This window comes from Petaurus breviceps, unplaced genomic scaffold (assembly GCF_028583685.1).
Source record: "Petaurus breviceps papuanus isolate PSGF00001 unplaced genomic scaffold, PetGlider_PUasm1.0 90650, whole genome shotgun sequence".
NCBI lineage: Eukaryota > Metazoa > Chordata > Mammalia > Diprotodontia > Petauridae > Petaurus > Petaurus breviceps.
Window position 1 is genome coordinate 244,502 of NW_027187299.1, and position 15,261 is coordinate 259,762.

At 37.8% G+C, this 15,261-nt stretch overlaps 2 protein-coding genes across 4 annotated transcripts in view; one reads left to right on the forward strand and one right to left on the reverse strand.

The window, feature by feature from the left end:
- The window catches only part of B3GALNT2 (beta-1,3-N-acetylgalactosaminyltransferase 2), a 37,598-nt gene extending 34,496 nt beyond the window's left edge, over positions 1 to 3,102 (forward strand). For both annotated transcript variants that reach the window (XM_069064831.1, XM_069064830.1), the window contains exon 12: positions 313 to 3,102. In XM_069064831.1, the coding sequence (XP_068920932.1) occupies positions 313 to 447 (135 nt within the window). In that variant the 3' untranslated portion in view covers positions 448 to 3,102. The remainder of the gene's footprint in view (positions 1 to 312) is intronic.
- The window catches only part of TBCE (tubulin folding cofactor E), an 87,694-nt gene continuing 74,106 nt past the window's right edge, over positions 1,674 to 15,261 (reverse strand). For both annotated transcript variants that reach the window (XM_069064827.1, XM_069064829.1), the window contains 4 exons: positions 9,544 to 9,612; positions 8,900 to 8,959; positions 2,081 to 2,172; positions 1,674 to 1,911 (listed from right to left, as the gene is read on the reverse strand). In XM_069064827.1, coding sequence (XP_068920928.1) covers positions 1,819 to 1,911; positions 2,081 to 2,172; positions 8,900 to 8,959; positions 9,544 to 9,612 — 314 coding nt within the window. In that variant the 3' untranslated portion in view covers positions 1,674 to 1,818. The remainder of the gene's footprint in view (positions 1,912 to 2,080; positions 2,173 to 8,899; positions 8,960 to 9,543; positions 9,613 to 15,261) is intronic.

Here is a 15,261-nt window from a genome sequence, read left to right on the forward strand (position 1 = left end):
CACTATCCCAAGTTTTTTTCCAGGACCCCATTATCACTACCTCTTAAACTCATCACATCTTAATTATTTCTAGAGCCCTATTTCCTTTTTAAGTTCTTTTCTGTCCCTTTTACGTATTCTGAAGATTCTACCCATTTAATGACTCTATATTCCCAAATACTCTGAAAGTGAAATTGAAGCTTCTACTTTGGTAAAATATCAATGTTATCTATACTGAGTATGTTACAGCTCTTTCTTGAAACTTCATCTGTCTTCGAGATCTGGGGTGTGTGTATATATTTATATCTATATCTCTTTAATTTCCACAAACAGGATAGTCTTTGGTTGTGTGAGAAGACCTGTGAAACTGGGATGCTCTCTTCCCCTCAGTATTCTCCCCAAGAACTCACAGAACTGTGGAGGCTAAAGGAAGCATGTGGGGATCCTTGTAAGTGTGAAGCAAGATGATAATCACTTAAACTGGGCTGTCTGAGGACCTGGAGTGAAGAAAACACGAAGGTGTACAAGGAAAATTCAAGGTTATGCTGCGGAACCAGATTTCTTTTAAGGGGCATTATGTTGGTGCTTTCACCTATAACTGATGGAATATTTCTTGATATTTGCATAGAAGTTCCCCTTTTAAAAATTAGCATATGCTAAAAAATTAACTTTTTTATGTCTAAGCAATTTTAAAAATATCAGATTATAAGGGAAAAGTTATTTTATTTTAAGAAAAAAAACTTATAGTTTAATAATCTGTCCATCATTTGGGGTTGTGACTTGGCTAATTGCTGAAATCACTTGTAACTGGTAAAGCAGCAATCCAAGTGAGAGTTCTCAGGGGAAACAGTCTGTTTCTCAGTAGGGAATTTAGCTTGCCTGCTCTGGGAATGAAATGCTTGTGAGTCATTCCTTATGGTTACTAACAGTGAGTACAGATCTAGCAGGTAGCTGGAGAGGGGAGTTTGCCCAGTTGAGACCCTTGTTTTTAAAAGTATGTCTGTCATATTAGTAGTTACCCAAGTTTGTAGCCTGTATATTTCAACAGGCATACAGTATTGGGTGCTAATTTGGTCTCCTTCTGTTGATAAGGGCTATGAAGTGTCCCTATTAAGGAAAATCTTTATATCAGTCAAAAGTCAAGTACTCCTCAGGGTTTTGGTGATAATGGGAAAGTAATTTTCTAAAGAATTAGTTGGTGCCCTAAAAGAACTAACCTCACTTTTCTATTTCCTGGGAGTATTTATATCATTATGGCTTACCTCAGGCCTAACTAATATTTACCTAAGATTGAGACAATATCTAGAGCTGACTTTCAGTCATATTTGAACTTCCATGATGATTACACTCTCAACTTATGTCTAGGCTCAAACCCAAATAAAAAGCATGACTTTTTTTTAATGCCCTAAAAATAGTACAACAGAAGGGATATAGCAGCATTAATTTAATTAGCAAAATAGTGGAATATGTGCCTCCCCCGTTTTCAGTGGCCTTTTCTTTAGTTGTAAATCATAATTACATGGTATCAGTAAGTATCATAGTAAGGTCTATTAGGGGAAAATGCAGAATTCTTATTGTAGACAGAATTTTTTCAAACAGCATTAGTCAAAATAGTCTTAACATTTAGGTTTTCTATGTAAAGTTGTACTATGAAGAAATAAGTATAAAGTACAAAAATAAATATACAAACAAAAGCCAGTAAATAGCCACAAAGTATTTATTAGAGCTATTATACAAATACTAGAAACAATCTTTTCTTCCACTAAAATGTGGTTTGACAAATCCTTTACATCATTGACTTCTTGGCCTCAGTCACAATGAATAGTCGTAAATTAATTTTTACCATCGTACTAATATACAGTCTCCATTTTCAACGGAATAAAACTGTAATGGCTGTTGGTCATTCTCTAGTTCAATTTCTCTGCCTTCCATCTGAAATTAGAAAAAAAAATTTAAAAGGTATGAGAAATCTACAAAGTGTACTCTCTTCATACCACTAAAAGTCAGTTGCCTTCAGAATCCTAAATGTCCTTTGGTCAAATATATTGTAATTTATAATGAAGGACTAAACTTGATTATGGGTCTTGCTGAATCTACTTACTTTAGGGCTTTCATAGGACAATTTGAATTCTGACCCTGGAACTTTGAGTAGACGAGATAGCAAGCCTTTCACCTTCTGAATTGTCATGGACTCTGTCAAGTAGAAGAAAAGAAGTATTTCTTTTAAAACTGACAGCTAATTATAAAACCAGCTGCACTTACTTAAAAAAGAAAACCACAAGATTATTCCTAAATTAACAGTAATGTTAAGCACGTGTTTTTGTTTAACTTTTGAGCACCAAGTTGGCTTGATGTCGGTATGTTCTTTAGTTGTATTAGATTACCCAAATAACTGATTAATGTTGAAAAGCTCATCTGTTACATAGAGCATCATGTTACTGCTCCATACTTTAGTACAGTTAGTGGGGTACACAGGATGCACTGAGCCAATGTTTTGACCTAAGTGACCTTTGATGATGAGTTTTCATCCTGTTCCATTGATTATACTATTTTAAACTGTACCCCACCTGGTGTCACAAAGGAAGGAATGTCTGAAATCATCAACATCCTTTGGTTTGTTTTTCATGTCCAGCTGACGGAAGGAAAAGAACATTTGCCCCCAAATTAGGAGACCTGAGTTCTATACCCAGCTCTTCTGGGCGAATAGTTTCTTCTCTGGGCCTCAGTTTCCTCATCTGTAAAATGAGGGGGTTGGACTAGATGATCTCTACGATCCGTTCAGCTCTGATTCTACTGTTCACTAACGTGCTATATCAATGACACCAAGGGACCGTACAGCCCTGGAATTTAACTTGAATGAGTAAATGATTTGGCTTGTTAAGAAAACACAATGAACTTACTTCCAAAGATGGGTTATGGTAAATAATGGATATCTTGATTATGAAATGTTTAGTTTCTTTGAAGCTTTAGCTGGAGGCACAGCAATAGAGTGTGTGGTTTTCCTGCAATATCACAATGTACTTAAACTCAAATATTTTTCTATCAAAATCATTTTTGTAAAAGCTGTCTGTGTTTTTATGCAACTTGTGATAATAAATGTGATCTTTATTTTAGAATAAAAAATTAGCCCTTTCTTTTCTAATGTGTACTACATTCAATCATGTAACTAATTAGGCTTCTGTCTTGTATTACCAGGAATCAAACTCAACCTAAGTTATATATTATTCATATACATCAGCTGCCATAGCCAGAAAAAATTCCTCATCAAGGAGGGTAGGCTTCTAGAGATGAACTTCTCCCTTAACAGACCTACTTCTTACATAGCAGATTCAATATCTTGCTGGGGTCATCTGCAGTCAAAACTTTTTCAGAATAGTCCTCAAGAATCACCTTCATGCCCCAAAGCAGGATCGGGGCAGAATTTTATAGAGGCCACACAGCAAGTTCCAACATCTAAGCAGTGAGGAATTCTAAAAAAATGTCATCGAGGAGATGTGTGCTAGGAAGAAAAGGCAAGGCTAGTCATGTGGTAAAGCAAGGTATGACAGGCAGTTAGCCAGTTCTATTATGAGCACCCTCCTGACTCCTCTCCCTTCTACCACTCTTTGGTGAAGGGAGGCAAAGACAAAAGACATATAAAATGGATTGTAAACTGTGTCTTCAGAGAGAACTTACAAATCACCAAAATAATAGATTTCTTTGAGTGCAATATATACATACAATAACTGTCACCTCTTTTCAAACATTTGCTAGAAATGTCAGAATTAATAACTATTTCTGCTAATACCAGATGGATACAAATTAACTTATTATAAATTAAATTATTATAATTAAGTAGTCTATATAAACTCTTTCAGACAAACCTTTGACAAATTGTTAGGGAGAGAGAAGTAAGAAATGAAGAATGTAAATATATCATAGAACCATAAGAATAGTAGAGAGTCCTAAGAGAATTCATTGAGGACAGCAAAGTTTTAAAAGCCTATATTGGAGGAAAAACAAGCCAAGAAGGGGTAGGGCAAGGATAACAATAGATGGTGAAAAGTCATAACTACTCAACTATTATCTTTGTTCTCTTTTTTCTCTGCAAAGAAAGCACTTTGGGCTGGAAAGGACAGAATAAAAATGGTTAGTAAGGAGTTAGAATTCAAGATAAAAATGAGAATGTGAGAAAGTATCAAGCTGCCCATAGTGAGTTTATCAAGCCAAATGAACTAGACATCCCAGGGAACTAAAAAGTGGCAGATTCAACTGCTTAGCCACTGTCATTAATCTTAGATAATGAAGAAGAGCCTCAGAACTAGAAAAGGATAAAAATGCTTTCCCTGTTTTCAAAAAGGAATAGTCAGATGTAAACTGTAGACCAGTGAGGTAAAATTCTAGAATGTGTTACTAAAAGAATATTTGGTAAACACCTAGAAAAGGGATTAATAATTGCTAATGTCATGCTAAACAAACCACATTTTCTTCCTTCAGCAGAAAGCTGAAGATGTTAGAGCAAAGCATACAAAGTCAGATGCTGTCCTTGTGGGCTGAATGACACTGTAGCTAGGTGGATGTGGAACTGGTTAAATAACCAACCATACCTAATTAATTATTAATAATAAATAATATTTTATTATTAGTAAATAATAAAATAATTGATGAGTTAGTGTCAGTTTGGAGGGAGGTCACTAGTCATTTTTACCAATAATCTGTATAAATGTGTAGATAGTGCCTTTAACAAATATGCAGACTGCACAAAACTGGAAAGGATAGCCAACATGGTGGATAATGGAATGCAAAAAGATTTCAACATGTAGAATCTAATGAAATGAAATTTAGGATAGGGACTAGCCCTGTGTTTCATTGATTCTTTATAGGAATGTCCAAATGAGGAAATATCCTCTGCTGATACAGGTCTATACAGACCATCTCTTGGAGTCTCAGAGACTTGCCTCAAGCCCTGTGTGGCTAACTGACTGACCAATGGTCATGTGGCCAATATCTGGCTGAGTCAAGAGGAAAGACTTAAACTCAGATCTTCTGACTTCAAGGCTAGTTCTTTATATCTATTAAATCATGATCAAATGGAGTAGATATCAATGTAAAATCATATACTGAAGTAAAAAAATTCCACTTCACCAATAAAGGATTGGAGACACACAGTTGAACAATGTTCTTAAGAAAAACACATATGGAACTCTTTATCTAACAAGCAGTGTTGACAGGACATGCTAGCCACAAAGCTAGTGTGCTCCCACACTGCAGTGTCCAAAATACAGGAAGTAAGAGTCCCTTTGTGTAAGATCTGAGCTGAAACATGATGGATAGTCAGTCCTGGTCACTCAATTTTAAGAAAGGTAAGGAAAAACCTGGACAATGTACAGATGGTAGGAAAGAGTCTTGAGCTATGCCACACCTTGATCAGCTGAAAAAATGGAAATATTTAACTTGAAAAAAAGATTTGAGGAGCAACAGAAGTCATCTTTTGTGTATTCTAAGTGCTATCAAGTGAAGAAGGATTAGATCTGCTTAGGTTCAGAATAACAGAACTCAGAGGAATAGACAGAAGTTGCACAAAGTAATATTTTAGACTTTAAGGAAAAAACTGAATATTTAAAATTGCCAAAAGTTGAACACAGACCACCTAGGTTGGTAGTGGTTTCTACTTCACTAGAAGTTTTTAAACAAAGATGACCCTTGGGGATTCTATAGAGGAGACTCGATTAGGTATGATTCAGGCGTCAGTGGTTTTCTCTATAGGACAATCTGAGAAACAATATGTTTCTTGATGGATGTTCTCATACAAGTTTAAACTTATTTACTCCTGTGCCACAAATAAATAATTTTGTTTTCCAAGTATCAAGAAAAACAAACTCTTGATTTAATGCAAAACAGTGAGTTATATACCATTTGGGGGCTAAATTCAGAGTAATCTAAGCAGAAGTTAATGCATACCGTTTTTAACTCTGCCTTTTCCACTTAATGATTAATGAAATAATGGTTTGCGATGGCCTAATCAATAGTTGAGGCTCAAATGAATCTGAGATGATAATGCCTTTTAGAAAGTCATGTAAAGAAACTAATTCTGATTTTTAAAAAAAAGCACTGCTTAAACCATGGGTAAAATCCTATTACAAAGCATACAAAAGATTAAAGATTACGAAGTTCTACAGGCTATAGTTTGGGGTTTTTTTTGAGTCCTTAGCCAATGGCTTGTTTCTTAGTTTGAACTGGTTACAGTAAATGCTATACCATAAGTAACCTTGCAGATCCCTGTCCATTGCTCCCCTGCTTACATTAAAAATAAAAGCGCTAGGGGCACCAGCCTTGGAAGTTAGGAAGACCCGAGTTCAAATCCAGCCTCAGGCACTTAACACAAAAACTAGCCGTGTGACCTTGAGCAAGTCACTTAACCCCAATTGCCCTCCAAAAAGCAATAAATAAAAGGGCTGAACTGCAAAACCTACTGCCCTGCACTTCATCCACTTAGAGTTGCCCAAATAAAATTCACTAACTAAAATAAAGCGCCACATGAAAGTATTTTGTATGTGCATGCTCTTTAATTTCTTGAATTATTTGTATGCTTATTCACAAAGAAGTACATAGCTGTTTTATTTCTGCTCTACACACAAGGAAAGCAACAGCTAGTAATATATTAATAGGGCCATTAAAACAAAGCAGCTAGGATAGTTTTAACGGGCAACTTATGTGAATTTGATTTTTTTTTTCCTACTTTACTTTGGTAATGAAGTTTGATGAAGTAGGAGAGTCAAAAAGGTCTGGGTTCATTTCCTGCTTCTGACATATACTAACTGTATGACCATGGGCAAGTCACCTACCCTCTCTATATTCCAGGCAGCTCTCTTGAGACTCTAAATTACAAATAAATTATGGAATATGATAATTTCCACAGCAAATTACCAAAGCTAGAAAAGTGATTAAAGATTTCAGAATTAAACTATGAAGTTCCCTTTTTACCCCAGTGGAAAAAAACCCCACAGGAACTAGGTCTCAATATTGATCATCTCATGAGTGCAAACACAGTGATGCCTTTTTTTCTAAAGGGGAAACTGTAAGGTCCTAAGTGCTAAAGGCAATAATATCAAAGGAGATGAACTGGTTTTCTAATTACCCAGCATTACTGTGACCCATTCTGTCAACATTTAACTCTAAAAACAATAATAAATCCAAGTACCTACTTTTTGGGTTTTGGGGGTGTAAAACAGATTTTGGAGTATTACTTTTAAAAAATGAAATTAACAGATGACTGATAAATTCTTACTGATTAGTACAACAACCACTAATGCTACCATAAGCTTGTTTTATTAATAAACAAATGAACAAATTTAAAAGATCAGTGAGTTTTCTCTACCTGATGAGTAGAAGGGGAAAAGTGGTTTTGCTGACCTGAATTTCATTTCTGCTTTTTAAATCATCATTTCACATGACTTTTGTTTAAATATTTATCTAAATCAAAATTTAAACTTCAGATTCCATAGTATCTGAATTGATCACAGCCTATGATAGCCATATTTCAGGTTATAGTTTGTTTCCATTTTGAGTCAAGTCTGCATTAAATCATCTAAGTTCAAATCTGTGCAAAAAGGTACTGGTTTCAGAAAAAAAAACATTCTGGAATGAACACTGGATTTGAAGTCAAGAGAAACCTAGTTCATTTCCCAGTTATTACCCTTGTCAGAGGTACAGTCTTGAATTAGCCACTTAGCCTCTCTGGGTCTCAGTTTCCCAGGTATATAACGAGGGGGTTGGACTAGATGGTCTATAAAATAAGAGACCCCAAAGTTGGTCTGCAAATAGAGGAGGAAAATGACTGCTTGTTGGTCTTAAACCTAAGAAAAAGTAGGTATGGTTATTACTCTCCTGAGTATTTGTATTTAGTCAATGAGTAATTTGTAGAATATCTGCATACAGAACACTGTACCCAAGCACTATGAGGAAAACAGTCCTTGATGTAGGATACAAAAAGAGGCCATTTTTTGCCTCATTTCTTACCTAGCCTTACTCACTGAATGGTCATTGCCCCAGACAAACTGAGAACTGAGAAAGACCTTAGCTTAAAAAGGCTAAGGTCTACCAAAGCATCAGGGGCCAGTCATCCTAATCTATATCTTGCCACTAGACCCAGATGGCTCCAGAGGAGAGAGTGAGAGGCTGGGCACTTTACACAGCCCTGCCTCACTTAAATACAATTCACTTGCAAGTCATGACATCACAATCACCTTAATATCACTGGTCTTCTTCAAGAACAAAGGACAAACAACAACAGCCAACAATTATTTAAAAGGTACCACAATAAATGGAGAAGAGCTATGCAAATCTATGGTTGTGAATATCCTTTAAAACTAAAAATACTGCATTTTAAAAAATTAAAATATTGTATCTCTTTTATATGTCTACATCTAAAAGAATTAAGTGTGAGGAAATATTTTCAAAGTTTAACACCTCAAAATATTTGTGATTTCAGTGATGTGTGGGCTCCTTTCATTTGAAGAGGTGCAACTCTTCAAAATAATTTCTTTTACAAGTTACTGTTCCCAAAAATGATAGTTTCCCTGTGACAAAAAAAAGAAGTACTATGCCTCTTGGGTCTGAGCTAGGCTGGTCTTCAGGACAAATAAGCCCCTACACCAAGAATCTGGCAGTATCTCACAGTCACCTCTGATAAGGCAGGGTCACCCACAGGATGCATCAAAATAAGTAAATGGTGGGCTCCTGATACTTTGGGAATGGAAGTAGTATTAATGTGACTTGCTTTTTTGGTGCTGCCTTAAGTTATAAAGGGCCTGATCTATGAAAATCTGAAAACTTTCAAGTCCCATCTTTTCACATGAATCTGATCTGTCTTAGAAAATTTCCACCATCCCTGCCCAGGAACACCGAGTAGAGGTCACAAACTGTTCAGGCATGCTCTTACCTGGTAGTTGCTTCACTAGGACTTTTTGATCAGGATGATTAAGACATTTTATTGTTAGTGCTTTAAGGGAAAAGAGAAATGTCACTTAATGAATACCTGTTGCAGTGTTTCTTTTACTATGTTTGCAATTTTGGCTACCATTAGCTCCCAGCTTCACTACTTAATTCAGAACGGTTCTTATTGGCATAATATTTGGCCCTAAATACTCTGTAGCCTCCTCCAAAATAAGAGGCAATACTATGCTAGTGTCAGTTTCTAACCAATTCTATGGCCTCTAATCCTCTCTCAAATTGTACTCTGGTAAACATTTGGCAAACAGTAGGAAATTACTCACTTCTAGAGAATTATAATCCACTTTACTACCCAGACACTGAAATAGTCTGAAAGAAATTGAAATAATTTAAAATACAATTTGAAGCATAATGGTTATAAACTACTGAACCCTTATAGCAATTTTACTCATATAAGCTAAATGTTAAAATTCACCATCATTAAGCACTGCTTTAAATATCAAGGTACTTCAAGCTAACATATAAAATCTGTTTCAGGCAAAGTGTAATCTCCATTAGCCAATCACCTCATGGTTCTCTTTCTGCTTATAAGAACTTCAAGACATATTTATTTTTTAGAATCTGAATTCTTACTGAGCAATTGATTTTTCAGCATAAACGGCTGTTGTGGTTTCAGTTCCCCATCTTCAGGCGCGCCATATTCTGTTCATAAAAAGAGAGGAAGAGTCACACATCATCTAAATGAACAAGGAGCCCAAAGACAAATAAGACAAGACAAAAGCCAAAGCAGGAAATGAAATTGTGTGGGTAAATGTGCCCCAGCCCTCTTCCTTCCCACACCAAGGAACGCCTTGCTGTATTCCAGGGCAATGGCTTTGTGTGCTAGTCAGAACCCTGAATTTTGGGTGGCAGTTTTGGTTTGTTGTTTTTCACATTACCGAGAGGGGTGTTTGCATCACTTTCCCCTCAAGTATGTTTCAGCTCTGGTAATAGTTCCTTTCAGTTTGGAGGTCAGAAAAAGAAATCTGGCATCAGTCAGGCTTCCATTAGGTGTAGCTATTAGACTAGGTTTCTCCTTGCTTTACTTCAACCAACTAGTTTTATGCACCAGATAAGAGAGGCCAAAGGCTGGGACTCTTTCAGCTGTCTAGGCTTCTCATGGGCCAACTGTTGAAGAACTTTGGACATATACTCAAAGTACCTGGGATTTGTCTTTGGAACTGCTACCAGTAGTATAGATCCATAGCTACAAGTTTTCCCTAGAAAACATTCAAATCACCTAAAGCACCTAGCAAAATGGGTCAGCTAATGGAATGATTTGTATGACATTCCCACAAGGCAGCCTTTCTCACCTACAGAGATAATGTTAGAGCCCAAAGCATTTATACAATAAATTGCTTCCCTGCATTAACAAATGTATAACAATGAAAGTTATGTAAAAGCAAAATCTGAAAGAGCAATATAGGTTAAAATGAAGTGAAAAGAACATCAGGAACAAAGAAGCACAGAAGAACCACCACCCATTCCTTAGGAAGAGCCAGGGTTTAAAACTCACCAAGTGTTGGAAATGTGCACCATTCATGTGGATGGGTGTAATAGTAATGGAACTTAAAGATCCCCCTGTATTGGCTTGGTTTTTGGATTGATTGTGTTAAAACCCAGAGCTTGTGAATCCCACTTGTGGGATGGACTTGTTGATGTGAAAAGAGAGACACGAACTGGGAGGAGCTGGTGATGTAAATTTAGAAAACACAAGAAAAGAGAGAGGCAAAAGAATTTTTTGGAAGCAGCATCTTGGAGGCAGAGAGAGATGGAGAAGATTGCTGAGGGCCAGATTAAATTGCCCAGGACTTTTGAGAGCTGCCACCCAGAGCTGCCAAGTACTGAGGAGACATGGCTGTTATGCTGGTACTTTGTCTGTCTGTTTTGATGTTGTTTTGCCAGATTTGTCCACTGGTGAAAGACAGTGCTGTTGTTGCAGAGGTGTTGGAACCTTGCTGTTGGTTCACAGCCCCAGAGACTGTTCTGCAGACAGAGAGTGAATTCTGTCCAGTGGTGAAGGACAGTGCTGTTGTTGCAGAGGTCCTGGAACCTGGCTGTTGGTTCAGAAGCACTGAAGAAGGATTTTCTTGTATGTTTACAGAAATCCTGGAAGGGGGTTTTTCTAATGTTTTCAGGGGTCCGAGGAGTGTTCTGCAGACAGAGAATGAATTAATGAAGACATTGGCAATGTATCTTGTGGCCTTGCTAAGCTTTGTTTCCCCAGGAACAAAGATTGCTGAGAACTTGCCTTGGGTCAAGATGAAGAAAAGACCTCTCTTTGGGTATTAAATGCTGTGCTTAAGCTTGTTGTAACTCTGGGGTAGATTCAATTGTGATCCAAGGGTGGGGAACTTTTGACTTTTTTGTGCTCTGTGATTGAACAAATGAATGTACTTTACTAATGATTGGAAACTAATCCCCATTTGAGAAGAGGGGCTTTGTGGTTGACTAAATGAATGTACAGGCTAGAGGGTGGAGAATATTTAGAAGAGGGACTTTGTGATTGATTAAATGAATGTAATGGCCAGGGGTGGGGTAGTACTTGATTGAATTACATTTGATAAATGCTGTATTTTGAATTATGCTATATTTTGATTTTCTCTGTTCTTAATTTTTCACTGAATAAAATGGAGAGCACCTATGCTGGTATTTTGAACCTTGGGAAATTGCCTTTGCTTGGCATTACAATGGGCCAAAGCACACTGGGACCATGGATGCAAACAGTGGACTGATCAAAATATTAATGGCCAGCCTTATCACGGTAGACCTATCATGGTCACCCAGGAACTGGGTTAAACAGGACAAAAACTTCCTCAAAATAAGTTTCTAAAATAAATAAGGAATGGCTAGGTAGAGACCCTAGACCTCGGGACACAAAAGTCCATGGGAACTTTTTTTAGTGGGCTCTAGGACAATAGAGGCTTCTAGGAAGATGCCTGGCAATCACAAGGGAAGGAAGTAATGAGAGATGGGTCCAAGGCAAAGGAGTTATACCTCTAAGCCCTCCCAGCAAGTGGGAGGAAGTGCATCCACCATCTATCTGGTGGCTTCCTATTTTAACTAATTCTTGATAACTAGGGGCTAAACTCAGCTTTTTCTACCTTCTGAAGGATAACAAATATCATCAGAAACTTTTAAATTTTAGTCCCAGCAGCCAGTTCTCTATATAGTAGGAAGTGATGTTGGCTTACTAGGAATGTAAAGTCTTTTCCTGAATAATTAACATACACATCTGGAGACATAAAGAAAAACTTCAGCATTAACAAATGCTAGCTTCTCTTTACCAATTTATATAGCTTTTGATCTTTGACTTCTAAATTCCAAAATCTCTGATTCAATTTAGTTTCACTGAAAAAAAATTAAAACTCTTCTAGATATGGGAGAGCTGGACTGATTTATATTCCCTAAGAATTTTATCTAGTTTGCACTTAATTTATTCAACCTAGACACTTTTCCTAAATTTTTCCCCAAGTAGAATATCTACACAATACCTATGTGGCAAGTCCTTTAGTCAAACTCCAAAACAAGATCTGTCCCTGTCTTTACCTTTGGTAAAAACTTGCTACTAAGGTATAACAAATGTGTAAAGCAATGAGGTAGATGCCAGTGATTAAAAGACAAATGAAACAGTCTTTCCCCTTGAGAAGTTTACAGTTTGTGACAGGCAAGTACCAATGGGAAACAAAGAAATTTTGCCTGCTGCCAATAAATATGCCCAGTTCTCTCCTATACTTTAAAAAAATGCCTTCCCAGGGGGCGGTGTCAAGATGGCAGAGTAGAAACAGGACTTCTGCGGGTCTCTGGCTTCCAACTCCCCCAATTCATGTAAAAAGGAGACTCTGAACAAACTTTGGAGCTACAGAACCCACAAGATGACACAGAGAAGCTAACCTCCTGCTGAGAACAGCACAGCAGGCCAGCAGGAATCAGCCAGCACAGCGCTCTGGGAGCCGAGCCCAGCCCCATGGGAGCCAGAGGTTTTAGCCCTAGGGCAGGCCTGACCAACCACCAGCTGGAGGGACTTCACATCACCAGTTGCTGTGGTGGTTTCCAGAATTATCAACACATAGATGCTAAGGACAAAGTGAGAGGTCAGTGCAGTGTGGAATTTGGGATCCAATAACTGAGAGTGCCGTCGGCCTTTGCCCCCAGGGCGAGAAACCGCTGAGGCCCCACAGCCGTGCCGCCCCCCCATGTGGCAGCTTCAGCTCCTGGCCTGCAGAGCATAGGGGGACCAAGAGACAAGTCTGAGAGGTAATTGCTCTTGCTTTAACTGCCTGGATCTGGATTGCTGTCTAGGGTAGAGGTCCTCGGGTGTGCGACCAGCTTTCCAGAGCCCGTGGAGGCTTCAGAGAGGGCACCCAACTAATACCTTCAGTAGCTGAGAAGACCCCAGTGTTTGGGACAAAGCTCCCCTGTCTGGTGACAGAGTCCTACTGTGGCAAAAAGCCCAGGGGTCAAGTGACTGAGTGGCGCCATGAGCAGGCAAAGGAAGCAAAATAAAGAGAGCACCCCAACTTTACACTGCTACTTCAGTGACAAAAAGGATCAAAGCATGGAACAGGAGGAAGACAGTGAAGTCAGAATTCCTGCACCAAAAGCTTCAAAGAAAAATACGGAGTTGGTTACAGTCCATAGAGGACCTTAAGAAGCAAATAAGAGAAGTGGAGGAAAAATTGGGAAGAGAAATGAGAACGATGCAAGAAAATTATGAGCCTGACTGAGGAAAAAAGCACCTTAAAAAACAGACTAAGTCAAATGGCAAAAGAGGCTCAAAAAGGCAATGAGGAGAAGAATGCCTTAAAAAGCCGAATTTGCCAGATGGAAAAAGAATCTCAAAAGCTCACTGAGGAGAATCATTCCTTCACAATTAGATTAGAGCAAATGGAAGCTAATGACTTTATGAAAAATCAAGATGCTGTTAAACAGATCCAAACAAATGAAAGAATAGAAGGCAATGTGAAATATCTCACTGGAAAAACCACTGACCTGGAAAATAGATCCAGGAGAGATAATTTAAAAATTATTGGACTACCTGAAACCCACGATCAAAGAAAGAATCTAGAAATCATCTTCCAAGAAATTCTCGAGGAAAACTGCCCTGATGTTTTAGAACCAGAAGGCAAAATAGAGGTTGAAAGATTTCACCGATCAACTCCTGAAAATAACCCAAAAAGAAAACTCCTAGGAATAGTATAGCCAGGTTCCGAAATTCCCAGATCAAGGAGACAACATTACAAGCAGCCAGGAAGAAACAATTTGAATGTTGTGGAAACACAATAAGGATAACACAGGATCTCGTAGCTTCTACCCTAAGGGATCGAAGGGCTTGGGATATGATATTCCGGAGGTCAAAGGAACTGGGATTAAAACCAAGAATCATCTACCCAGCAAAACTGAGTATCATGTTTCAGGGGAAAATATGGTCATTCAATGAAGTTGAGTACTTTCAAGCATTCTTGATGAAAAAACCAGAGTTGAATAGAAAATTCAACATTCAAATAGAAGCAAGAGAAGCATGAGAAGATAAACAGGGAAAAGAAATCATAAGGATCTTATCAAAGTTTAACTATTTACATTCCTACATGGAAAAACGATCATCGGAACTGATGAAATTTTTCTCAGTATGAAAATAGTTGAAGGGAATAGAAAAAAATATATATATGTCTATATAGGAGGGCATATGAATACATATGTGAATGAGTGTATATATGTTTACAGGTATACATAGACAGAGGGCACAGGACCAATTTAATAAGAAGGGATGATACTTAAAAGGTGAAATTAAGAGGTGAGAGAAGAATATAATGAGAGGAGATGGGGAGAGACAGAATGGGATAAACTGTCTCATACAGAAGAGGCAAGGGAAAATGGTTACAATGGAGGGGAAGAACAATAAGGCAAAAGGGAATGGGTCAACCTTATTCTCACTGAATTTGGCTCAGGGAGGGAATGACATACACACTAAATAGGGTATCTCACCCTACAGGAGAGTAAGGGGAAGGGAATGAAAGGGGAGATGATGGAAGGGAGAGCAGGCTGGGGGGAGGGAAGTTGGAAGCACACACTTTTGAAAAGGGATGGGATCACAGTAGAGAATAGAATAAGTGGGAGGTGGGATAGGAGGGAAGGAAATATAGTCAGTCTTTTACAATATAGCTACTATGGTAATGTTTTGAATAGCTACACATGTACAACCTATACTGAATTATGTTCCCTGTAAGTGTGGGTTACAAGGGAGGAAGGGAATGAATCTGTAATTCAAAGTTTTAAAATCAAATGTTTAAAAATATATATATATATGTATAC